At 30.0% G+C, this 25,309-nt stretch overlaps 4 protein-coding genes and 2 long non-coding RNA genes across 9 annotated transcripts; 4 read left to right on the forward strand and 2 right to left on the reverse strand.

Moving 5' to 3' along the window:
* The first annotated feature begins 54 nt into the window (after nucleotides 1-54).
* On the forward strand, nucleotides 55-2,562 carry LOC107261310 (bark storage protein A-like). Its single transcript, XM_015719697.3, has 6 exons — nucleotides 55-551; nucleotides 1,142-1,209; nucleotides 1,441-1,596; nucleotides 1,695-1,886; nucleotides 1,996-2,175; nucleotides 2,268-2,562. The coding sequence occupies exons 1-6, from the start codon at nucleotides 278-280 to the stop codon at nucleotides 2,442-2,444; spliced, it is 1,047 nt and encodes a 348-aa protein (XP_015575183.3). The 5' UTR covers nucleotides 55-277; the 3' UTR covers nucleotides 2,445-2,562.
* Nucleotides 2,563-2,564: 2 nt separating this feature from the next.
* On the reverse strand, nucleotides 2,565-4,529 carry LOC125368662 (bark storage protein A-like). The gene is made up of 6 exons (XM_048370002.1): nucleotides 3,933-4,529; nucleotides 3,758-3,825; nucleotides 3,494-3,649; nucleotides 3,207-3,386; nucleotides 2,942-3,118; nucleotides 2,565-2,832 (listed from the first exon to the last, which is right to left on the reverse strand). The coding sequence occupies exons 1-6, from the start codon at nucleotides 4,180-4,182 to the stop codon at nucleotides 2,659-2,661; spliced, it is 1,005 nt and encodes a 334-aa protein (XP_048225959.1). The 5' UTR covers nucleotides 4,183-4,529; the 3' UTR covers nucleotides 2,565-2,658.
* Nucleotides 4,530-6,540: 2,011 nt separating this feature from the next.
* Nucleotides 6,541-8,284, reverse strand: LOC125371300. Its single transcript, XR_007217602.1, has 3 exons — nucleotides 8,156-8,284; nucleotides 7,842-8,027; nucleotides 6,541-7,014 (listed from the first exon to the last, which is right to left on the reverse strand). It is a non-coding gene; the product is annotated as an uncharacterized LOC125371300 (long non-coding RNA).
* Nucleotides 7,837-9,388, forward strand: LOC125371301. The gene is made up of 2 exons (XR_007217603.1): nucleotides 7,837-7,978; nucleotides 8,082-9,388. It is a non-coding gene; the product is annotated as an uncharacterized LOC125371301 (long non-coding RNA).
* Nucleotides 9,389-20,254: 10,866 nt separating this feature from the next.
* Nucleotides 20,255-22,167, forward strand: LOC107261309 (bark storage protein A-like). 4 transcript variants are annotated; one of them, XM_048379842.1, is made up of 5 exons: nucleotides 20,255-20,680; nucleotides 21,013-21,168; nucleotides 21,268-21,464; nucleotides 21,573-21,761; nucleotides 21,937-22,167. In XM_048379842.1, exons 1-4 carry the CDS (start codon nucleotides 20,525-20,527, stop codon nucleotides 21,643-21,645), a joined length of 582 nt encoding a protein of 193 aa, XP_048235799.1. In that variant the 5' UTR covers nucleotides 20,255-20,524; the 3' UTR covers nucleotides 21,646-21,761; nucleotides 21,937-22,167. The 4 variants fall into 4 exon arrangements, with proteins under 4 accessions (XP_048235799.1, XP_048235798.1, XP_048235797.1 ...); XM_048379841.1 differs by having other exon boundaries at nucleotides 20,256-20,680; nucleotides 21,879-22,167; XM_048379840.1 differs by having other exon boundaries at nucleotides 20,262-20,680; nucleotides 21,268-21,450.
* A 936-nt stretch (nucleotides 22,168-23,103) lies between these two features.
* LOC8280472 (bark storage protein A) lies at nucleotides 23,104-24,766 on the forward strand. Its single transcript, XM_048379838.1, has 6 exons — nucleotides 23,104-23,410; nucleotides 23,513-23,583; nucleotides 23,698-23,853; nucleotides 23,966-24,154; nucleotides 24,254-24,391; nucleotides 24,480-24,766. Exons 1-6 carry the CDS (start codon nucleotides 23,188-23,190, stop codon nucleotides 24,654-24,656), a joined length of 954 nt encoding a protein of 317 aa, XP_048235795.1. The 5' UTR covers nucleotides 23,104-23,187; the 3' UTR covers nucleotides 24,657-24,766.
* The last annotated feature ends 543 nt before the right edge of the window (nucleotides 24,767-25,309 follow it).

Raw genomic sequence — 25,309 nt, forward strand, 5'->3', positions numbered from 1 at the left:
AATCAATATCATTTTCATTAATAATTAAAAAATGTATTCTGAAAAAAAACTCTTACTTATCCTAGTTCAATAATTTTTACAACCATTAGGGTCTCCTATTTGCTAACCATTATCCACTACTTTCACCGACAAAAGTCCTCCAATTAACCTGGCACTTTTATGTCTCACTGACCAATCAAAAACTCAAGAACTGCTCCTTCTCTCTCCTCTCTCTCTCTCTCTCTCTCCCTCAGTAGATCGGTCGACACTTGCACACACCCCTGTAATTCCTTCAAATATGATCCAACGGTGGTCCTCAGTGGGAGAGCAAAGGCGAAAGTACTGGACCGTTGACTTGGAGGCAGTGATAGTAGGACTAGTAGTAGTGCTTATGATAGACTACTCAGAGGAGCTGAAGTTGAAGCACCCAATGCATGGAGTAGTAGATAGAGTTAACGAGAATGGAGGTCCTTATATTGGCTTAGTTATGGCTTACCCTACTGAAGAAGTGGCCCTTCAAGGCTCTGGTTTCTTTGTCCCTAGCTCTCACACCCCTTCCGTTGACTTGGCTGGTACTACCCTGCTTCTATCCTCTATCCTGTCTGCTCTTTTTTACATGTTCATGAAAATTTACTTGTTTTATGCTTTACTTATGGATAAGCTGAATTAAGAGTCTTGCATATTTCGGGTTTATCGGAGGCCAATGAGCTATAGGTTACACAATAGTAGCTATTTTTATAGGTATATAAAACTAATAAACTTTTATGATATTAGTGGCCGGTGCACCCAGCGACTCAAACTCGAAGAGATCAAATTCTCACAAATAAAAATACTAATTATACCGCTCCCTAATTTGCAATTTATGCTGTTGTTAAACTTTGAATAGTCTCAAGTTTGAAGTATATGTAGGATGTTATGATAAGCCAATGCAATCACCAATTCAGTTGATCCACCCATTAATTTTACTGCACTTTGTTGGTATATTATATATATACATTTATAAAGGCAAGTTCAATAGAAAGTTGATTATTTTGGGTTTGAATCTGGTGATCAGCATTCAAGAGCGCACTTGAAGAACTTGATAATGACAAAACAGTTTAATTTATTAGCCGGCATTGTATAAGTTTGATGTGCCTAAATGTGGTTCTCAATCAATGCTTAGGAAGAAGATTCCACATTGGGAAGATTAGTGGTATTGATGTGATCTATGTCATGACTGGAGAGCAAATAGTAAGACTTTCATTTCACTTTCTTTTATTTTAGTTTGGTTTAAACAAGAGTCAAGTATCTTAGCTGAACCCATATCACAAAGAAATTTGATCAAATTCTTTTGTTTTCTCTTTTTTTTGTACAATTCATTCATCAATTTCTTTCAAATGTCAGTTTGAGTTTGTGAGTTTCTTTACATGTTCTGTTTTATATCATTAACCTTAGTATTAATATTGGAGGGTATACATACAGTTAAATGCAGGAATAACTGTTCAAATCCTTGTTGATGCATTTGACATTAAAGGGATAGTTCATTATGGAACAGCAGGAAGTGCTAATGACTCTTTGTCCTTCGGTGATGTTAGCGTTCTAAACTATGTCGCCCTTACCAGTTCTTGGAAATGGAAGGTACAATTTTCAAGTTCGAGCCTATGTCTATATTTGTTACTGATTGACCTTATATTGCCATTGGGATTTCTTTTCCTTCTTCTGCTTAAATCTTGCAGGAGTTCAAGTCAGGAAGAGGGCAATTACCAGAACTGAAATTTGGAGCCTTCAATTTTCCTGAAAAAGGAGATAATTTATTAGCAAAGATTGAATTCACACCAACACAGGTGTACTCCACCGGGAAAACCATGGAAGAGATGTTCTGGCTTCCAATTGATTCAAACTGGTTTAAAATCGCATTTCAACTTCAGGTTTGCCATTTCTTGATTTCCTCTACATAAGTTGATGTGAACCGTAGCAGATTAGTTCCTCAAGTATACTTGTTAAGTATTATCTCAGTAACTACGAGCACTTCTGCAGGATCTAAATTTGCAGCAATGTGTAAACGACACCTATTGCCTACCTAAAATGCCAAAAGTTGTGTATGGACTGAGGGGTTCTACTGCTGATATATTCCTTGCCAATGCAGCGTACAGAGAATTTCTTTACAAAGAATTTAGTGTTTCAACAGTAGATGAAGAGAGTGCTGCTATTGTCATGGTCAGCAAAGCACTTCCCTATAATATCTATGAACTTTAGCATAAATATTCTTATTAACTAATATGAAGTTGGCCCTACTCGTGTTGATACAGACCTCTCTATCAAATGGAGTACCTTGCATTGTATTTCGTGGTGTATCAGATTTGGCTGGTGGAGGAGGAATACTATCGGACACAAGCCTGAGTTTTCTGGCCTCTGTCAATGCTCTCAATGTGGCTATTGAGTTCATAAAACTAGTAGGTAATGTATATGCAGCTCAGGATCATTGAAACAATTATCGCTGTTGAGCCCTTTTGAGTGATATTAAAATTGCTCAGCTCTATTGAACATTGCTTTCTAATGGTAATTCTCATATATTGATTTATGCCTTCAGAGGTAATTTGGGTATATTTGCACTTCATCAACTTATATGGATTGCAAATGGAAAAAGATTACATTGATTGGTGAAGTTCAATTTTTGATAGGAGGAGATGATTCCAGTAATCAATAATTCGCCCTGAAATTTGTCGTTCCACTAACAGCACAAATGAAACTTACAGCAGCATTGAAAGCATTGACAGAACCCAAATAGCTATAGCTATCATACCCAGTCGATCCGCCTGCCATGTTGGAGACACCCCTGAACACAATTACAGGCACCTCATTTGATAAAGCTACCTGAAAAACCAAAGATAACCAATAACAGCAAGATCATTGTTAATTCCAGAAAAGTTTTAGATCAAGGGTATAATGAAAATAAACTGAAACTGATCTTTTTATCACTAACCAGTACAACAGAAGCAGTCTCTTCATCCACAATTGAGACCTTGAGTTTCTTGTAAAGATATTCTCTATATGCTACATTTGAAATAAACATATCAGCAGTGGAAGCTCTCAATCCGTAAGCAAGTATTGGTGTTCTAGGTAGGCATTTATTCTCAAGACATTGTTGCAGTTCTACATCCTGCAGTGGAAAGTCCATTTTAATATGGCAGCCAACAAGAATAGACAAATAGTTGTATGATTTGCAAAAATTTCTTGTTGAAAAGAACCTGAAGCTGAGTGGCAACCACCAGCCAGCTGGTGTTGATGGGAAGCCAGAACATGGTCTGCTCTTGTTCTGATGTGTACAATGTAGACGGTTCGAAGTCAATGCTCCCTAACAAATTGTCACCTTTTCCTGGATAATTGAAGTCTCCAAATCTCAGCTGCCCTTTCTTTGATTCAAAATTCTGCAGATTTTACATTACAATAGCAAAGTTTCATTTTTCAACAAGGGAGGAAAGAAGCATATTGTGGTAATTAATAGTTATAACAATCAATCATTTCAGATTTGAACCTTCCAATTCCAGTGTCCAGTGAAGGCGACTTGCTTAGGGACAACGACATCACCAACTAACAATGTATCATCAACTGCTCCAGCAGTTCCATAATGAACAATTCCATCAATACTAAACGTTGATATCAGGAGTTGCACAGTTGCAGCTGCATTTGCCTAACAACACTCCAGTAGTACAAATTAGAATTAAGAAGGAAAGTAACCCAAAGCTAAATCATAACTGATTATTAAGAAAAACAAAACACAGATAGAGAACGATCATACTGTTGCGTCCCCAGTCAATACATAAATAATATCAGCATCCTCAATCTTGCCAATGTGGAATGTTCTGCCTAATTACCAGGAATTAAAGAAAGAAATTGCCAATAACTTCTCGAAGGTATTGTAACTTAGAAAAATAAGCAGAACCCAAGATTGTGCAAGGTAGAGATAAGTTTACCTGACAACTTCAGGGAGGGTGTGTGATTGCTAGGAATGAAGAGATTGGAGCGTAGAAGAACAAATTCATTAGTTTCATATTCCAAAACAAGACCAAGGTAAGGGCCTTCACTGTTTATTTGTTGAATGATGCTGTGAAGATGGTTCTTTAAACTCAGCTGCATTGACGGCTGAACCATAGCCAGTAGACCAAGCACCACCACCACCAGCAGCAGCAGTTCATGACCCCATTTCCTATTAGGCCATGCCATTGATCTTCTCTCCAGTATGAGCAGAAGCAGGAGTGACAACTAACAGCAAAAATGTTGTGATTATGATCAGGTATGAAAGAATTTTCTCTTCCCCCCTTAGTGGTGAAATTGAAATGACTTTGTGGACTGGAATCTTACACATAAATGTTAGGTCCCTGTCCAACTCTTTAATGAATTTACTAAAAAGAAAATAGATATTTCTAAATTATACTGCAAAAGCAGAATATTTGTGGTCTAACTACAAAAAATTAGCGCATCTGCTGGCTCAAATTAAAAAAAAAAAAAAAGAAATTAAAAAATTGCACATCTTATTAATATCCACCAGAATTAGTGTGCATGATAGTTGAGTTTGATATTCAAAATTAACACTTTTTATTTTACTTTTTAGGGAAATATTAAAAAACTAGCATGACTACTTTTTTGTCATTTGTATGTATTTTTTATATAAAAAAAACATGGTGATAATTTTTATAAAAGCTATTTCATGTTGGAGTTTCAGATTTTCAACCATCTAGTCATCTTCATTTTTCTTAATCATTCATTATATACAAATATATAAACTCCTAATATTATTACTTAGTCATCTTTATTTTTCTTAATTATTATCATATATTGTCCGAGTCTGATTATATGAATTTTATAGTTTAACAACTTTTAATTCTATTATTTTAACCGTAAAGTCAATTTCATTATATCAAATGACTTGTTAAATCGCGATTTGATCCTATATATTTACTTTAGAAAACAATGCCAATTTTTTAAAAAATATTTCAAATAAAAAATAAAAAATAGAATTTTGTGTTTACTTATACTTATTTTATAAAATAAAAATAAAAAGTAGTTTTTTATGTTTTCAAAAATCTAACCAAACATATTGAAGAATTTTGAAAAAAATTTCAAACATCTTTTTTATATTTTTCTTTATATATATATACATAAATTTCACTTTATTTATTCTAAATTTTACACTTAGACTTAAAATATTATTCAAATAAAAAATATTTTTTATATGACAATAAATAAACCTATTTCAAAAAATTTATAAGTTTTCTATAAAAATAAAGAGTATTCATTTTTTTTAAAAATTAAAAAATAAAATAAAAGAAATTCTCAACAACTAAACTAAACGAGCCGGTGTCTAAAACCTAATTTTACAGTTATCTTTTTCCATTGTCGTATGGAGAGGAAACGTTTATGTTGCATTTGTTGATTGGAAAAGTCGTTGTTTGGATGAATTATTTTTCTTGATCTTGGTCATGGCAGAAGTCATTTATCGTCTTAGAGTGTCACTCACCTAAAATTTAATATAAAAGGAGAAGAAATTAAAATATGTTCAATAATTTTCTTAATAATAATCCAAATATTGATAAATTTATTAATCTATTTATAATTTTTAAAATTTAAATAAAAATATTTTTGCATTCGAACTTAAAAAATATCGTGTAATGATTTTACAATTTCAAAATCAAATAAATAGAAATTAATTATAGATGTTAATGTTAACTAATAAGAATTTTAGATATTTAATTATTAAATTAATATATAAAAAAGAAAAGTTGATTATATTCTTTGACGGACTAAAAACGAAATTGACCTATCAAAATTGAATAGAGGAAATAGTTAACTTCAATCGTGGATTGTTTGTTAAGTGATGCTTAATTTGAGTTTGATTTTGTACATATATGTGATGTGTCTTTCTTAGTACTTGCAAGTGTACGAACCATTCCTATAGTAAAGGTAAGTTCACCACGAGGTCGATCTCTCAAGGAATTATGAGACTACTTATTATAAAGACTAATTATCAACATAAAACAATAATAGTAAATCTAAACACTATAAATCAGTATGTTGGGAGAGTAATATTCATAAAGTAAAGTAACTAAACAATAAATAAATATGCAATGCAAATACAAATGCTTATGATCTAAAACTATATGTTAAAGATAGTATTTAGTCTAGTCATTTCCTTAGTAATCTCCTTGTTATACTTTAAGTCTAGATATAATAAATGAGATGGTGACGTGCCTTTTTTCCTAAATCACTTAAGCTAATAATGCAACCTAAGTTTCTTATATCAACATAAATTAAAGTAAAGATGATGTTTCTAATACTTTTGACCTAAAGATTTTCATAATAAATATTACCATAAATTGATATGATGATCAACAAATAATAATAGATGAAACTAATAAATATATGAAGGCAAAAAAATCGTTTATTAAATAAATAAATAATAAGATTCATACAAAAGTAAAAAGACTAAACTAAACACTTATGAAAACTAGCCTAACATATTTAACTCAATGACTATGGTATTAAATAGAAAGACATAAAACAAGACTGAAAATTAAAGCTCCCTCTAGATCCATGATTTCTTCAAGTATGAAAAAGATTAGTCATCAGTCTCTATTTCTTGAAAAGCTTCTTAGATCTTAAAAGAACAATCAAAATTAAAACTAAATGTTTATGAAGAACTGTAGAAAATTATTAAGAGAATAATAGTTAGCGGGTAGGAGCAAAACTCCTACCCCCCTCTTTAATTAGGTTTTGCAAAGATATATATAGAGAAGAGTCCTCCTCTATATAAATCTCCCTAGAGATAAGTATACTAATATAAATCTATCTAATAAATAAGACTTAAAGTATTTTAATCTCTACTAAATACTATTTCATAAATAACTTTTAATATAAATTCTAATAATTATACAAAACAACTAAAATATCCCTTGGACCTTGTAATTAGCAGTCATGCGTATTAATCTTGGGCCTTGATACGAACATGTCCAATTAAGCTTCTTTTAGTTCCATATTTTTCTCTTTTTGCTAATATTCCTGAAAATAGACAACTAAACTTAAGTGAAATAAAAACACATAGTTTCACTATTTTATATATATAAATATATCATCAAAGTTTTAAAATATACTTAAATATTTATACATAATTTGGACCGATCAATATGAGTTTTTAGATTGGTACTTTTTTGTTGTGTAACAAAGACAATTAAGCTCCCTGATATGAAGATCATAGGGAATTTTGATGGAGAAAACATTTATCAACGTGGTGAGGAAAAGAGTTTGATGATACACTATCATTATAGAATGTTTGGGTTGATAAATTCATAATCGTTAGTCTTAAATTTAGACATAATTAAGCCATAAAATTATTTATATTAAACCTTATTTTATATAAATATTTAGTCCATAGTATTAATTAATTGTATTTTTTAGTTACATTTGTCCATTTTAAGAAAAATATTTTCTTCAGCTGATATTTTATGGATAAAAGGTCAATTTGGTCCTTGAACTTGTATTAAGGGATTAGATAGATCCAATTTCATTTTCTCCAGTTATTAGACCGATAACTTCTTTTTTGAAACCAAATAAATCCAAATCTTTACTATATCCAATGCTTGCAGTTTTAAATGGCTTTTTTTTTTAATTAAAAAAATTTAACAGAATTTTCAATTTTCTAAACTGAAGAACAATTTTGTAATAAATTTAGCAATTGAACACAAGTAACATTCCAAATTTTTTTTATAAGAAATGAAACTCTAATTTTGTTAAAAAATGTTTGAGCAAGTAAAGAGGCCCAACATTTTGAGATAAAAAATATTTATAAAAAATGAATGAAGTGAGGTAGTTTTTGGTTTATTACTTACCAATGCAATAGCAGCAGTCTCTTCATCAATAATAGAGACCTTGAACTGGTTGGCAAGGTACTCTCCATATGCAGCGTTGGTGAGATACATATCAGAAGTGGCAGCTCTAGATCCAAACACAAGTTCCGGTGCGTCCGGTAAGCACTTGTTGGCGGTGCTATTAATAGATTGTTCAAACGCTACATCCTGCAAACTCGGAAATATTATTGTTAAAATTAATTCTTTAATGGCATCCAACAGGATTGCATGAAGAAAGTAAACAAATTAACAGTAGATTGCGGAATTTGTGAAGCAATTGATATCAAGACGAGAACCTGAAGTTGAGCAGCTATATCGAACCAGGCTGAGTTGCTGAGGGGAAGCCAGAAGAAGGTTTTTTTTTTTCCTGATGGAGTGTGTAATGTGGATGGTTGGAAGTCTATGCTTCCCAGCGTATTGGTTCCTGCGTCTGGATAATTGAAGTCTCCGAATTTCAGCTGACCTTTCTTTGTCTCAAAACTCTGTTTTAATTATTAACCCAGAAAAACTATGCGTTAATTATCAAAAAAGGAAACACATGTCACATATGTAAATTAATTTTTCTTCTAGTTTTTCTCTTTGTAAAAGAAAGATGGTAATTACCAGTTTTAGTAAGTCCTTTTCTAAGTTTTAGTTTACATTAGAGGAAAGGGGTAATCGGACTTCAATTTTCATTTAAATTATATGCACCTAGAGATGAAGCTGAGGAGTTTGGAACTCTCTTTTTCCTGTGTCTCTCTATCTCTTTCCTTCATGTTGTTTCACATTAGGGGATTTTGGGGGCTGTCTGTGGTTTTCTCCGTCCACAGCCAGCCCAGTGGCTTTCATGATCAGTTTTAGTTCTATTTGTTCATCTTTCTTTTTTAAGCTTGTTTTTAGATTTAGTGCCTTTAGTTGGACCTTGTGCTGGTACTTTTGTTATAGGGTTTCCATTTGCTGGCTTGGTATAGCCCTTGTTGTGCGGCACTGTTCGCCCCTCAAATCCACCGGAGTCCTTTGGGAGTTTGTCGTTTGACAGATCTGGGAGAGAGGAAGGAGAAGCTGCTGGGTCTTTTATGAAGTGTGAGCAGAAGTCGTGTTGATCAAGATCTCTTCTTCAATTGGCTCAGCTCCACCTCCGCCGGAAGATATAGATTAGTTGGGTTGTCGGCAATGCGTCAGGTTTTCTCCTCAGTATCTCACCTTTTTCTAGCGATTGTACTCTAATGTTGCAAATCCTGTGTTTTTGGCTCTTAAGCTTGGGACAAGAAGATGTTTTAGGGTATTTGTGCTACAGGAGGTTGGGGATGGGGGTTTCTGACATTCTCTGTCAGTGGAGCTCAAGGGGAGGGAAAATGATCTGGTTGCAGACAGTTTTCTTAGCCAAGGACCAATTTGCTATTTTTACTTGTTAGTAGGCCATGGGGCCGATTATTGTTTGGGCCTTGAGCCCGGTCTTTTAGGTTTATTGGTTTCTAAACCCTTTGTATGTTAAGGGCCTTTAGCCCAGATTTATTTGTATGGGATGAAATCTCCTGTTATACACTGAACTCTACTGTATTATAATCCAGCAGTTTTCTTATTGTCCAAAAGAACAGAGATGAAGCCAATCCGGTTTCAATTGGGGGCGCGAGAAGAGAGGGTGGAACATTAGAAGGTATATATTAAAATTTTCTGAAGGGTTAATATTTTTTAAAAGAATTTTAAGAGTTTCTTTTTCTTTTCTTTTTTTAATATTAGGAGAGAGCTAGGGCCCTTCATCCATGTATGCATCTATCATCAGGATAAACTTATGAGCGCTTAAATTATCAGGTATTAATTATACCTTCTATTTCCAAGATACTGTGAAGGCAACTTGGCTAACTAAAACAACATCACCAATGGCTAATGCATCATTAACCGCTCCAGCACTCCCATAATGAACGATTCCATCTATGTCAAATGTATCAATGAGAAGTTGCACAGCTGCAGCTGCATTTACCTGTAATTAAGAATGACAACAATATCAACTTTGTAATCAAGAAGAAAATTAACAAGAAAAAGGAGAAAAGAGTAGAAGATGAGGTAGAATATAATAGTCTTACTGATGCATCCCCAGTCTTCACATATATAATATTAGCTCCCCCCATCTGGCCAACATGGAATGTTCTTCCTAAGTACCCAGAAGAGAAAAAACCATATTTTAGACTAGTGTTCATCAAAACTGATTAAATAGAAGTATTGAGCCATTGACCACAATACTCCAGTGACCAATAGGCAGGATTTCGGTATTGCAAGAGCATAGGAGTTGAATTCTATACCTTAACCAAAAATTATAGTTATTGATTAATGTTCATGTATGTGTTTCTTTTTCATAATAATAATTTCTTTTAAAAAGGTTAGAAACTCCTGTTTAAATAGGAAGACCTACTTTTAAGGCAAAAAATCCAAACTTTTGAAGTACCAGATTTTAAAAGAAAACGAGGATAGAATAATGAACATAAATTACAGCAGACTGTTAGCTAGAAAGAGCGAGAGGTTTACCAGCCAGTGAAATAGTAGGGATGGAGTTGCTAGGAAGAAAGGAATTTGAGGCATTAGGAGCCTTCTCGTTATTATCAGAAACCAAAACAAGCCCGAAGTAGGGTCCTTCATCGTTAATTCTTCAGATAACACCATGAAGAGGGTGCCTCGAGCTCAGCTGCATGGACAACTGCTAGCTATGCCTCGAGCTCAGCTTGATTTAACCATGTGATATGCAACCTATTCTTGAGTATTGAACTCCAAATTTGTTTATTTTGGGCTTATCTTGACTTATTTGTGCATTTATATATTGGATTATGTTGATAAGAGTATCTTGAGGTTTATTGTTTTGATTAAGTCCAATCTCACTTGAACTTTGAATATGAGTAGAATTCCTATTTGAAATATAATTTCTTTTGTCACTTAAACTTCTAATATCATCAAGACTCTTTATTAAATTATGATTCCTAGTAAAATTAGAATTTCTTGTTAAAATAGGATTCTTTGAGCAAATATCATTTTCATTTTTAAGATTTTTTATTGGAATAGAATTTCTTGTGCTACATAGATTTTCATCAACCACCATCCCACTTCCTATGTCGTGCGATTGATTTCCTCTCCACTGAGAAGCCAAAGTATTTAGTGAAATGAGGAGACTGAGTTTTTTAGAGCAGATGTGATAATTGTTTGTGTGAATAATGTGCCCTTTTATAGATGTGTAGACAATCTTTTATCCACAATTTTTTCCATTGTTTAGAATTTCTGTTTATCACATGATCGATTTTCTTAGGCCAAAGTTTTCTTTCAGTAGTTATTATTATTATACTAACATATAAAATTTATTTAATAAGTTAGGAGTTAAAATCGCTTTCACTTTTTGAGCTCCAAAAATTCTTTTGTAAGTGGACTAACATGCACACTGCTGATCCAGCTCATGTGGTCTAGAATAATTATGCGTGGAATGACTAAGATATTGAAGAATTAAACAAAAAATGGATAAAAAAATGAGTCGTATATTTCATCAACTAAGAGGAAAAACAGATGAAAATGTTTCAGTTCTGCATTAATAATTGGTGAATTTTAATTTGTATAGTTTAAAGAGGAAAAAGAAAAGGATGAAAAGTGTATCATTTATGCATTAATTATGGGCACATACAATTTACTGAATTGTACCGGTATAACTATAACTCTTATAAGTATTGCAGATGAATTGAGTTGCTTTATTTATTAGATGAGTTTAAATTTATAAATCCTCTTTTATTAAATGTGTTGAATACTACTGAGTTAATTTTATGTTCACAGCGAGCCCAAATTTTATTAACAAATATAAATTCAAATTAAAATATTTTCAAATATAAAAATGAACTTTAAAATCACTTGTTATATATTTAAACCAACTTAAAAATATGTTTCAAATTGTCATTGAGTTTCTAAAAAGTGAGTTTGCACTTTTTTTTTATTTAACTTTTTAATTTTTTATAAATTATTTTTTTAGAAAAAATATTAATTCACCTACCTTTTATAAAAACAGTTTTTAAAATTTAAGAATAATATAAAATAAAAATTGAGATTGAAATAACCCAAACACAATTTAAATGGATCTTTATTAAACCTAGCCATCAAACTATCTTTAAATAGCTTAATTCATTTATAACCCTACATTATATGAAAATATGGACATCTAAAAATATTGTGCACGTTTCAATTAGTCTCTGTCATCTTAAATTTGTCGCATCAGTAATGCAGATTCTCTTCTTCTTCTTTTCTCTCTCTTTCCATTCCAAATAATATTGAATAAATTAAAATTAAATATTTTAACTGTTTTTTCATTTATTGGAAAATTCAATTTGTGGAGTTGAGCAATGCCACACAAAAATAATGGGTTTGAATTGAATGTCTTCTTTTGGGCCTCTTTTTTCTTTTTTGTCAAAACCTTTTCAATTTTTTTTTTTTATTTTGTTGCTATCTTTGTATTAATTCTGAATCAAAATAAAACATTCCAAAATTTATAGCACAAATTTTGAAATAAGTCTAATATATTTATATAGAGCAGACCAAGAATTTCATCCAATGTCTTGTTCCTGGCCTTATTTGATTCCATTAGTTCTTTGGTGGGGTTTTTTTCATCCCTTTGAGCCCTATACTTCTTGGTGGGTTTTCCTTTAATTTTTAATATTTAATAAGACTGTCTTACTATGAAAAGAAAAGAATTCCATCAAATGTGTCATACATATAGATTTGAAGTGGCTACCGTGTGTCTTTTCTATAATACCAAATTGTGTAAAATTAATATAATCTGAGTATTAATTTAAATGATCATATGTAAATTCAATGTAATAATATTAGAATTAACACAATTATATAATTTTTTTCAATTTTTCCTTACCATTCATTAGGAATTGCCTAAACCAGTCAACCCTCTATTTCCTTCAATTGCCCTATTATATAGTAAGAATAAAATAAAGTTCCTGTTAAAATAAAAAAATCTAGCCGTCAATCGGTAAAAATCGAAGGATTAAAATTACAAATAATAATAAAAGATATCTACATATTATTATTATTATTATTATTATTTATTTATTGATAACTAATTATCTGGAGGGTTCTACATCAATGCGATAGATCTCGTTCCAAAGAAAGATATAGATCACATTTTTCTTTAGCAATATGGTCGGACACATGCTATATTATCCACATGTTTGGTTAAAAGAAAGCCTATGCTTCAATTGATATTTTTTCAAGAAAAGCCAACATGAGATAACAAATTTAGGCTTTCATTAAAATTTTAAATAACTGTCCGAATTTAAATTAATTATATTTTGTCATTTTTAAAAAAAATAATAAAACAATTCTCAATCATGATTCTTGCGGAACGGATTATTTTGCATTTATATGTGTCGTAACCTAAATACTTCTCATTTCTATAAGTTTTTAATATACTCTAGTCATTTTATATAAAATTTTATAGTTTTGAAATGATTGTTAAATGTTCTATTAAATTTATATACAATGATTCCTACACTATTTTACTTCATTACAATTACAATTAATATAATTCAAAACATAATTAATAAAATTAATTTTCTTCATAAAATTTGTTCTTATTGACTAATAAATTTATAATTTATACAGATAATTTATATATATTATAGTTTATTACATTACTATCATATTTATATCATCTGTTTTATTATATGATTATGTACTTATAAATATTCAATTTATTATTTCTAAATATATATAACTAGTAATACACAGATTATTATTATTATTATTATTAAAGAATATTAATCTTTAGATATTTTTAATACTATAAAAATTCTATTATTGTTTATTTATTTACTTAAAATTCTAAAAAAAAAAGTCTTTTTTTCCACGTAGCTTCCTATTAATTCATATTGTGAAGAGCATATTTACCTTATCCTATTTACAGTGGTCCATTGGGGGATGGACCGGTGCAGATATGTGTTGTATTGCCCACTAAAATTGGCTAATAAATGAAGGACTCAACAGTCACAGCAACGACCACCAATACCACGTGGCTAATTTTAGTGATTTCTGCGAGTGGAACTCGTTCCTATTTTCAGGCCACCTTCACAGATGCGGCAAATGGGAGGAGGGAATCCCCTGACGCTTCCCATTCCTCATGTCCTTTCTAACTTGTCCTGTAGTTTTCATTTTTTATTTTTTTCTTACGATTATTTCAATAATATTGTGTATATATCTTTCTATAAGACATAGTTTTGAGAGAATGTAATGCCTCTGTGAAGATGACTGTTAGCCGATCTTGTGTCTCTACATAGATTCCCCTAATAGCCCCCTTTGTCACCATATATCTCTAACAAAATGGCAATCTAGTCCGATGTGTTATGTACGTCCATGAATTTGTAGAACATATATATTTATGATGATAATTTAATTTTTTGTCGTCATAGTAAATATGAAAAAATAATAATTTTTTTTGTTTTTTGTATAAATAAAAAAATGAGAATTGCTTATGACACGTTTAGCAGCAATAATTTGTCAAAAAATAAATAAGTCTAACACAAAAATAAGAAAAAATAATAATAATATGATGCGAACATTTCTCTTGTACCTACGAGACTATTGCTAATATTTTTAATTATAAATTAGAACTATAATTTATTATTTCAAATATTTTATATATAATAATTAACTAATAATAAATTAAATACATTTTAATAAAAATCTAAAAAAAATATCTTTAACAGTAGTAAAATCAAAAAAAAAAAAAAAAGAAGAAGAAGAAGTTGTTTTACTATTGAACTTCTTGATATCTTAAAACTTTCTTCCTTGCATAAGAAAAATATGATTGATACATTATCCTTTAAAATTAAGATAATGATTTAATATAAAATTTGATTTATCAATTAATAGAATGTTGTCCTATCTTTTAAACAAGGATAGACTTTTTCAGGCTACAAGCTTCCACGTATTTGTTTCAAACTTCGAGATATGGCAGGCTTTTCATTCAGCATGCGCCAAAACCTGTTAATTGAATGTCCGGCATCCCAAGATATTACAATATTATGTTGCGGTCAAATCTTGTCTTATCAAACAAAGAAAGTAGACAAAAATCATAAACATTTAAAGTCATTTGAGCATCTTTAATGTCACTTTTAATATTGGTGCAACTCTTTATTTTTAAAAATTATATTATAAAATAATATTTAATTTAAATATAAAATAAATAAAACTATTAATATTTATAAAAATAACAGCAAAATAAAAATTAAATTATAAAAAACTTATTGAACTTAATAAAATATTTTATTTTTATATAAATATTTTTTAATATATAACTTATACTCTTTAAAATAAAATTTTAAAAATTAACTCATATTCATACATGACAAAAAATCCTCTCTCCCTACATGATCAAGAATAGTGCCAGACGGAGAAAAACCTTCATGAAGCTTGTAATTGTTCATTCTCAAAATATGACATCTAATATTATAGCCCTCGAATTATCAATAAAACTAGGATCATTCTTATTATATAGTGTTCAGTTCATACATTAATATGAGCTATGAATTAAAAAGAAAATTAAATATAATCAGCCAAATAATCAACTTATATTGCACCATAGAAGACTTTCATTGTCTTTGGCTTCTAAGTATGTGCCTAATATTCATCTTCCATATAATTCGTAAAAAAAAACATATAGATGGAAAAGTATTAGTCACATTCAGTACCAAAGGAAGTTCGCAACACAACCGATAAATGCATATGCCTAAATTAGTATTTTTATTCTTTAAAAATTTGATATATATTTTTAAAATTTAACCAGTAATACTTCATAATCATAAATTTATTTATATAATTTTTACTTATGACAATGATTAAAAATTATATATAAATCCATCGACAATTTAAATTTAATAGAATAACAGATAAAATTAATAAATTATTTTAAGAAATATCAATTAATTTTCTATAACTTAAAAATACTTTATAAAATAATAATGTATCACAATAATACTTTAGCAGAAATCGAAAAAATAACAGAATTTTAACTGATGTTTTTGCCAATTGAAAATTAAATTTTAATGATGAAATTCAAATGGCATATGAAGTTAATTATTAAATGAATAGTACTTTTCAGGAGCTTTAACTCCCCATTTTGGAATAATCCAGTATTGATTAGAGAAGCTAGTTCATCATATTCTTATAAAATTAGAAAGTATGAAAATAAGGTATTTCAGTTTAATTGTATAGAAAAATTTAAAATTCCTCGCACGAACCGGGTCAAACTACCCGCTGATTATATTGGGGCTCTGCTTTTGAGTTATGAACATCATTCTATACATATTTTTATGAAACTATTCTACGAGCAATTTTTATTTTCAAATTATTAAATGAGATAAAGAAAACTAGTTGTTACAATTAATACAAAAAAATGATGAAAAGAATTTCTCAATCTAAGACTAATTAAGAAAAATAAAAAATATCAATAAATGATATATTAATTATGAAGATGAATTATCAGACATTATTCAAGGACTAGACACTTTAAGGTACAGTTCCAGAAATACCCCTTTAATTATGAGATATACTTTTACCAATATATATTATCAGTAAATCTAACTAGATCAGAATGGCATTTTAGTAATATTTTTTTTTTATTTTTATGGAGTCATATGTAATAATGTTAATGTAATGACTTGGCTGTCTTTAATGAAATTTGATTTTAAAATTAAGATTTTATTCTAGAATTTAAAATTTGAAAATAAAAAATATTCTTAAGAGAGAGAATAAAATAAGTTCAGAATGACTCTCTTGTTTTAACTTTTTCTTTCTTTTTATTTTTATCTTTTTGAATTTTTTTTATTCTTCTCCATTTTCTCTTATTTTTCTCTTTCTTTTTTGTTATGAAATTTTATATGTTATTCAATATATATAAATTTTCCTAATTCTTCTTCGTATTTGTATTTTTCTTATTTATTTATGAAACTGCAATTAACTTATTGAGTTATTTAAATCTTTAATGAAATCATATCCTATTTCATCTTTTTCATAATCGGTAATTTGTGCATCTTCTCCTACATAGCCGGGATATCCATATGTACCTCATTCTTTATTGCTTTATTATCTCTTGTTTTAATTTTCTTTTTCTCTATCCTTCTCTCTCTTTAAGTTTTTTCTTGTTCTTACTTGCTCTCTCTTTTCTATTTTTCCCTTCCTTTTTGTCATCAAATTTTTAAAATTTTTCAACATATATGATTTTTTTTCTAGTTTTTTTTTTCTATGTTTACATTTTTTTGTTTATTGGTGAAATGTCAATTCACTCGTTAAGTCATTTAAATCTTCAACAAAATCATATTCTATTATATCTTCTTCATTGGCAACATGTGCATTTTCCCCTGCATAGCCAGTGCTTCCGCCTTCTCCTCCTTCTTCATTGCTCATTGTATTTGGATTACCATGGCTTCTATTAACACCTTCTATTAAACTATCGTCTTAACTAAACCTAAATATTTTTATTAATTAATTTTTCTGTCAGTTATTATATATTATCCATTAAAGAAATCTAAAAATTAAATTGAATTAACTCTCTAGCTGTTGAAATTAAATTGCTTTATTTTTAATGATCTTTTTATTAAATTTAGATTAATATGAAAAAAAGAGAGAAATTTTAGTGTTAGTAATTGGATATTATAATAAAAAAAAAAAGAAAGAGAGAGATTTTGATAAAAATTGTAATGGTAATCTATGCATTTTTTATGACGATTTCTTTTATCCTATTCTAGTGCTTAAAATCATTAAAGATGTTTTGATAATTTTGCTTTTCAAATTTTTAAACTGATTCGGATCAATTAGCAGCACCCAATTTTTCAGTTTTATTTTTACAAAGGTTAAAGATTTCCATTGATTTTCCATCTCTCTTTTACACAGGGTCCCAAAAAAATTATGGAGATGAGACATTGCAGTTTATTGGGCAAGATAATGAAAAGGAATGTGTATCCATTCCACTATGCAGGGAAGATATAATTTCCCTCTGCCCGATGCAATTTAGGTGGCCCAGATTCTGATTTGCTGTCTTTTTCCTATTAATGACTAATTATGATGGATTTTTCCACGTTTGTTGAACCTGACACTGACTGAACCAATATGTTTTCTTCCCACGTTTTTATTTTATTTCTGGTCCTTTTCATCTTTAACTCTAGATAATTTCTTCATTAGTAATTCTTTTATGTATTAATATTTACTTAAATCATTATTAAATGATATATAGGTCAAATATTTTATATTTAAATAACAAAAATTTCATACACGTGTTATTAGTTTATTAGTAATGAAATATCATATATATATATATATATATATATATATATATATAGTTAAAAGAATAATCAATTTCTTTTATGAGCAAAAACGACAAATAACATGCTGATAAAAAGATGATTAGGGTTCATTGGTTGAACATGCAGATTCTTTTCTCCATCCAATAGTAGAAGACCAAATATATGGTTGGTCCTAGAGATGAAAGATAATCAATCACTATAGACCAATAATATCATGTAATAGTGTCATAGACTTTGTCAAATGCCGACAAATAGCTTTGTCTTAGGCATGGAATTTTGCTGATTGTTTTATAAATTATATTCCTCAAACCTAGTTTTGAGAAAGAAAAAAATCGATTAATTTATTGTTTAAAAGTCATTATCGAAACTTAAAAATAAAAATAAAAATTAAATTTTAGGTTAAAAAATACTTTTTTCAATCTTAATAACAAATAAAAATGATTTAGAAAACTCTTAATGCCAAATGATCTTATAGTAATTGCGTTCTTCTTGCTGTGAATACTGTAATAATCTTACTATGTTAAGAACAGACAACAATACTGTTATTTCTCCTCCACAATGTTTAATCTTCTACTTATTTAAAAGGAAATAAAAAAAATTCACATAAGTTATCTGTACTTTTTTGTCGTTGTTTTTAAAAAATTAATGGTTGAGATTTTACTATATTACATTATATATTTATATTGTAATAATATGAATCATTAAACAATTTAATAAAAGATCTAGTAATTTACATTTATACATGAATAATGGCTACATATTTAATTAATTATCGAATATTAATAAATATTATCTGTATATTTTGTTTTCTTCTGCTCTATAAATTGGGTGGAGGGTTCTACGTAAAAGCAAAAGGTATCATCAAGGAACATTATAGATCATGCATGTGTCAATTGATATTGATAAGACAGATATGTCCAGTTTTGGATTCTGAAAAGTTTTCCAATAAAAGCACATGCGTTACGTTTGCACACATGTCTGGTCAAGAAATAGTCGTACTTTTTGGACAATGAAGTGAATTTGGCAATTTATAAATGCAGTAAAATTTTTAGATTAATTGAAAAATTGACCCCACTCTCTCACCCAAGCATATTTAGGAGAACGTGGGAGTGGACAATTATAATGACTATGACAAGTTAAAATGTTCCGGACACTAAAATGGCGCACCTGTCTAATAGTTTGTGGATAAGGAACGGCACGTGGTCTAAGGTCCCCGCTCTCCGCGTCCATCTATGTACCTCCGTAAATAATTTTATGGGTAAATTTTAGCTGCCATCAACTATACAGCAAAGTAAATATGAATTTTGGTCGATTAAATTTTAATTTCAAATTTTTTAAATATTATCTTTATGTGGCAAATTATTAAAAATAATAATACTTTTAATTTTATAATTTAACTATAGTTTAAAACTCTAATATTATAACTTTTTAGTAAATTTTAAATTGAGTATATTTAAATTCTGGAGTTTAATTTATTATTTATTGAAAAAATTTAAATTAAATGTATTTGATTTTTAAATATAAATTAAATATTTATTTACTGAAATATTTAAATATAATATATTTAACTATTAAATATAAATTTAGAGGACAAATTGATCATTTATCCTAATTGATTCTTTCGTCTTTGTTTATATTTTATAATTTAGATAATTAAGTACTTATTTATAGTAATTATTAGTTGTTTAAAAAGTGAGTTTAGTGTATTAAAATAATTTTGGTTTAGAATTTTTCTTATTTGATATATTAAATTTTAAAATTTTATCTATTAATATATTGTATAAAAATATCCATTTATTTGTTTTCAGATTTCAAGATTTAAAATTAAAAATAATTTTTTTTCTTTCATGAAAGGGTTCTGTCCACTATAATACTACTAAACAAGACTTAATATGTACTTAATTATTTATGTATCGGTTTGGTAATTATTGATACTATTTAATACAAACCTTAAAACTTTAATTAAATTAGTGAGCTCTTCGTAATTTTTATAGAAACTAAATTATTAATAAATAGCTATTCATAATTAAAAAATATGCAACATAATTTCTTAAAAACTTCTGTTTTAGTTTTACATACATTGTTTGCATCTTGATGAAAAAAATAGAATCTAGCAATTACAATTTATTTATTTATAATTCCATTTTTATAAATTTCATTATTATTCATTTTGTTATCTAATCGCAATACTGATCTTTCTGTTTCTAGTGGATTCATCATGATCAACGACCAGAATGCATCCCTCGCACTCGAAATATTCATGGAAAAAAGTCTTCTTAGATCCTACTAGTACTAAGCTTTCTCACTACATCACTTTGGCTTTCGCACATACTGATATCTCTCCTTTAAGGAAAAACAATGGCGCCAGGACGAAAGATTTGGGCTATGGAATTGGCGGTGGTGATGCTTGGAGTGTTGGCTATGGCACAGCAGTCCATGCAATACCCTCTTCCTCGGTATGCCCATAGGAACAGAGACGAAGCTTCAGCTTTCGGTATCATTGTCACTTTCAAGGTCTCCGAAAGGGCACTTAATAAGTCTGGTTTATTCCTTCCAACTTCATATGTTGACTTGTTTGGTAATTCATTCTACTAATTTTCATTTCATTAAACCTTACTTCCTTGATGCCGAGTCTGTAATTAATTAAGAAAAACTAAATTTATATGGTTTACTTAGGAAGAAGATTCATAAGTGGGACTATTTATGGATCTAATGTTGTGTATGTAAGAAGTGCTGGCTCTCCTTCTGTATGCTTTACTTCCTTTATAGATACATAAATTCTTGCTGAGTTTTTAGGTTAAATACAATACCTTCTCGTTAACACTTTTGGATTATGGATTATTTAGCTACATGTTGCTGTAACACTGCAAATAATGGCCATGAACTTCAACCTTCGAGGAATCATTCATTATGGAAGTGCTGGAGCCACCAACGAGACGTTGGAACTTGGCACTGTTCATGTTCCTGCCCTTGTTGCCTTCTTAGGATCTTGGGAATGGCTGGTACAGAGCAAAGACTCTGATATGGTTTTGGAGCTTTCCCTCCTAATTTTCTTTTCCTTGAAGAAAAGAATAATGAGTTTTTTTTCTTTTATGTTGTAGAGCAAAGACTCGAAAACCAAAGGCCAGCTTGATATTGGAGATTTCAATTATCCAGTGAATGGTGAAAATTTGCTGGGAAGCGTAAAATATGATGATATAGAAGTGTATGTTAAGGACACACTAGAGGAGCGTTTCTGGCTTCCAGTTCATCATGAATGGCTTTATTATGCTGCCAAGATTAAAGTATTATTTTCCTTGTATATTTATATACCTTTATGCATTCAGGCACTCTTTTATTAGTACTAGCCTAAAGCATTTCCAATTACAAACATACCAATTTGGTTCACTCATGTCATCGCGTGCAGGAGGTTGAGTCAAGAGAAAACTGCATCATCCCGTCGTCATCAAATTGCCTACCTCCACCATACGAAGTGGTAGTTGGACTGAATGCTTCTAGTTCTGATACTTAAGTAAACAACCCATCATACAGAGAGTTCCTCTACAAGACTTTCAGGGTCTCAACTGTTGATACATCTGCTATTGCTGTTGCACTGGTTAGTAGAAAACATCTATTTACTATATATTTTCACACTATGAATTTTAGAAGAATATAATCCTGAGGTCTCTTGGATATTAACATTAATTTTATGGTGCATACATAAAATTTTCAGGGAGCTTATTTAAATGATCTGCCTTTCATTGTATTCCATGGAGTTTCAAACAACGCAGGTGCTGGAAATTCAACAGGAGCAAGCACTTTGGCCAACACAAATGCTTTGGAAGCTGTAACCCGTTTCATATGGCTGCTAACTGTGCCACGCGCCGCTCATTGAGTATTGAATCATATGCATGTAAATTTGTAATATGGCCAGCTTTGCCCCTCTTAAGTGAACACTTACATAGACAAAATAAATTACATTAATATGTAATATTATCAATTAATTATTATATTTATATTAATTAATTTTTAATCATGAATAGTTAGTGATAATAAATAAATAAATTAATATAAATATAAAATTTAATAAACAATACTGTATATTAATATTTAATTTAATTTATCTATGAGTAAAATGGTAAACTAAATCTATTTAAAAGAAAGTTTTCAATTACCGTTTCATTTAGGAAAATAAAAAGAAACTAGAAAAGGAAAACATGGTATAAAAAGTATCATTGGTATCAGAATTATAAAAATTTTATTTTTAATAAAAATAAAATTGATATTTATTAAAAAATCTAAAGGAATACAGTTAATGATTCAAAATATATACGAGACAAGTGCCAAAGTTTGGGTCGGAAGGGCAAGAGAAAGATAAGGAGTTTGCTCCCTCGTGTTCTTGAGTTATTTGATTAGCTAAATTATTGTTTCATTCTAAAAAGAATTTACTTTTAATTTAAATAAAGTCTACCGTTAATGTAATTAAACATTAAGAAATATAAACTAAGTGGATTAAAAATAAAACGTGCTCGCCAGGGGCACAAGAAAAGCCATGAAAATACTGTGGGCGCGCATATATGATATCAGTAATTTTGTCAGAAACGGCTACGGATAATGATGGGCATTTGAAGGACCAACACAATTCTGACGCCTGTTCCATATTCATCAAAGAAATTCTCAGGCTCGCTCTCCCCTCCTGAAATATGTGTATCAACGGGCACCACTGCCACCTCATTCCATGGTAACACATTTTAATAGTGTTTTTTATTTTAAATAATATATTCTTATAATAATAAATATAATATAATTTGAAATAACTGAAGATGTAATATTAATGTATAAAATATACTCTTATCCGTGGAGAAAATTAATCTTCCACATGGCTGAAACTGTATAATTTAAAACAAATCGAGACCAATGGGCAGCTTGTTAAGTCTATAAAAACGGGCCGAGTAGCATCCCCGACAATCATCAAACAACTTTCTCACTGCTAATATTTTCATCACTCGTCTCTCTTACATACTCTCTCTCTCTCCAAATCAATGGGGCGAAGAAATATGGAAATGGTGGTGGTGGTGCTTGGACTGTTGGCTATGGTTCAACAGTCCATGCAACATAGTTTGAAAAACCCTCTGCCTTTATTATCCCGCAACATGAGAACCGACGACACACCAGCATTTGGCCTCATTACCACTTCCTACAGCGCTGAGAAGGCACTTATTGAGTCTGGTTTCTTTGTTCCTATTTCATATACTGACTTGCTTGGTAATCTCTAACTGTATATATACATTTTTCTTTTAATCATATTTTATATTTCACTTTTTTTTTATTGCAAGCACTTCATTTTAATTGTTTTTGGTTACATAGGAAGAAGATTCGTGGTCGGGACAATTTATGGAGCCAGAGTTGTGTTTGTCAGAACCTCAGGCAGTCCATCGGTATAACTCTATTTCTGTGTAGCTGCACACTTTTAGGTTATGCATGGATCATTTTCCATGAAGTCAGGTTAAGATCTTGATTGGAGCTGGAAAGCTGATCTGTGTGATATTCAGGTACATGTTGGGATAACTGTGCAAATTATGGCTGACAACTTCAATCTTGCCGGAATTGTTCACTTTGGAAGTGCTGGAGCCACTAATGAATCTTTGAGCATTGGAACTGTTTCTGTGCCCCGCTTGGTTGGCTTCACAGGATCTTGGGAATGGCTGGTATAAATCATCAAACCTCTATTGTTTTCTCAAAAGAAAATTAGAACAAAGAAAGGAATATTAATTTAATGAATGGTTGTTGATTTGTGGTCTTTTTATGTTGTGAATTAAGAGCAAGGACTCAAACGAGCAAGGGGAACTCGTATTTGGAGAATTCAACTATCCAGAAAATGGTCAGAATTTATTGGGAAGTGTGAATTTCGGTGACGTAGAAATTTACTACAAAGGCAAACTATACGAGGGTAACAATTTTTGGCTGTATCCTAGTGCAACATGGCAACGTTACGCCTCGAGGGTTAAGGTTAACTAAATAATCAAAACTCTTCTTCTATTTGTTTTTAATAACAGCATTTACTGGTGTGGCAAACTTACTTACAGAGAGAGAGAGCTGTGTTTGCAGATTGATTCAGGAGATGTTGTCGTTGGATTGAATGCTTCCAGTTCTGACATTTACGTAAAAAACCCTGCATACAGAGAGTTCCTTTACAAGAATTTTAGAGTTTCAACTGTCGACACTAGCAGTGCTGCTGTGATATTGGTAATAATTATTAAATGTTTTACAGTACCAGAATTTATTTAATTTTTATTATGTGGGGATAACAGATCGATGAATGATCAATTTGCAGGGAGCAAAGTCGAATACTCTCAAGTTTATTTCGTTCCATGGAATATCAAACTACGCAGGAGCTGGGAATTCAACGGAGAGTGCTACTGAATTGGCCAACAAAAATGTTGTTAAAGCTGTAATTAACTTTATTTGGCAAGCCACTGTTCCTCGCTATGCTCATGAAGCAGATGCCTAAATTTTTGTATCCAGCGGTTGGTTTTCTCTTTTGAGTACTAAATAAATGCTACGCCCAGATGTACTGTAATGGGTTAATTTCGTTGTGGCAGTGAAGTAATATGTTGTTTATCTGCGCGGTCTCGTTTAACAGTGGTTTGCCATCTAATTTTAAACTAATTTTGATCGGTCTAATTATGGACTAAAATTACCAAAACATTTATGCAATTAAAAAGATTAAGTTAATAGATAAAACACTATAAAATTTAAATTTTGAATACTAATAGATTTAGAAAGAGAATAATAAAATCCTACAGGTAAAAAAAGAGTTCTATTTATTCGATATACATGTCTCTATTTAACATATCAAAAAGCAACATATTAAATAATTAAATATCTATTAATTATTTAATATTAGATTGTAATATTTATGTATTACTCAATTACACATTGTAGTGTATATAATATAAAAATAAATATCAAAAAATTCGAACATATACATTTAAGTTCTGTAATTATCATCCAAGAATATTATTTAGATATTATTGCCTTTGACTAAGAAAAGTGTTCATGGCCCCTTTTTTAATTAAACATCAAAATATCCTTTTTCAATTTCAATTTAGCACCGTAGAACAGATGTGCAAGTTTTGTGACAGAGTCCGCTGCAATTACCTA

Source organism: Ricinus communis, chromosome 10 (assembly GCF_019578655.1).
Source record: "Ricinus communis isolate WT05 ecotype wild-type chromosome 10, ASM1957865v1, whole genome shotgun sequence".
Classification (NCBI taxonomy): Eukaryota; Viridiplantae; Streptophyta; class Magnoliopsida; order Malpighiales; family Euphorbiaceae; genus Ricinus; species Ricinus communis.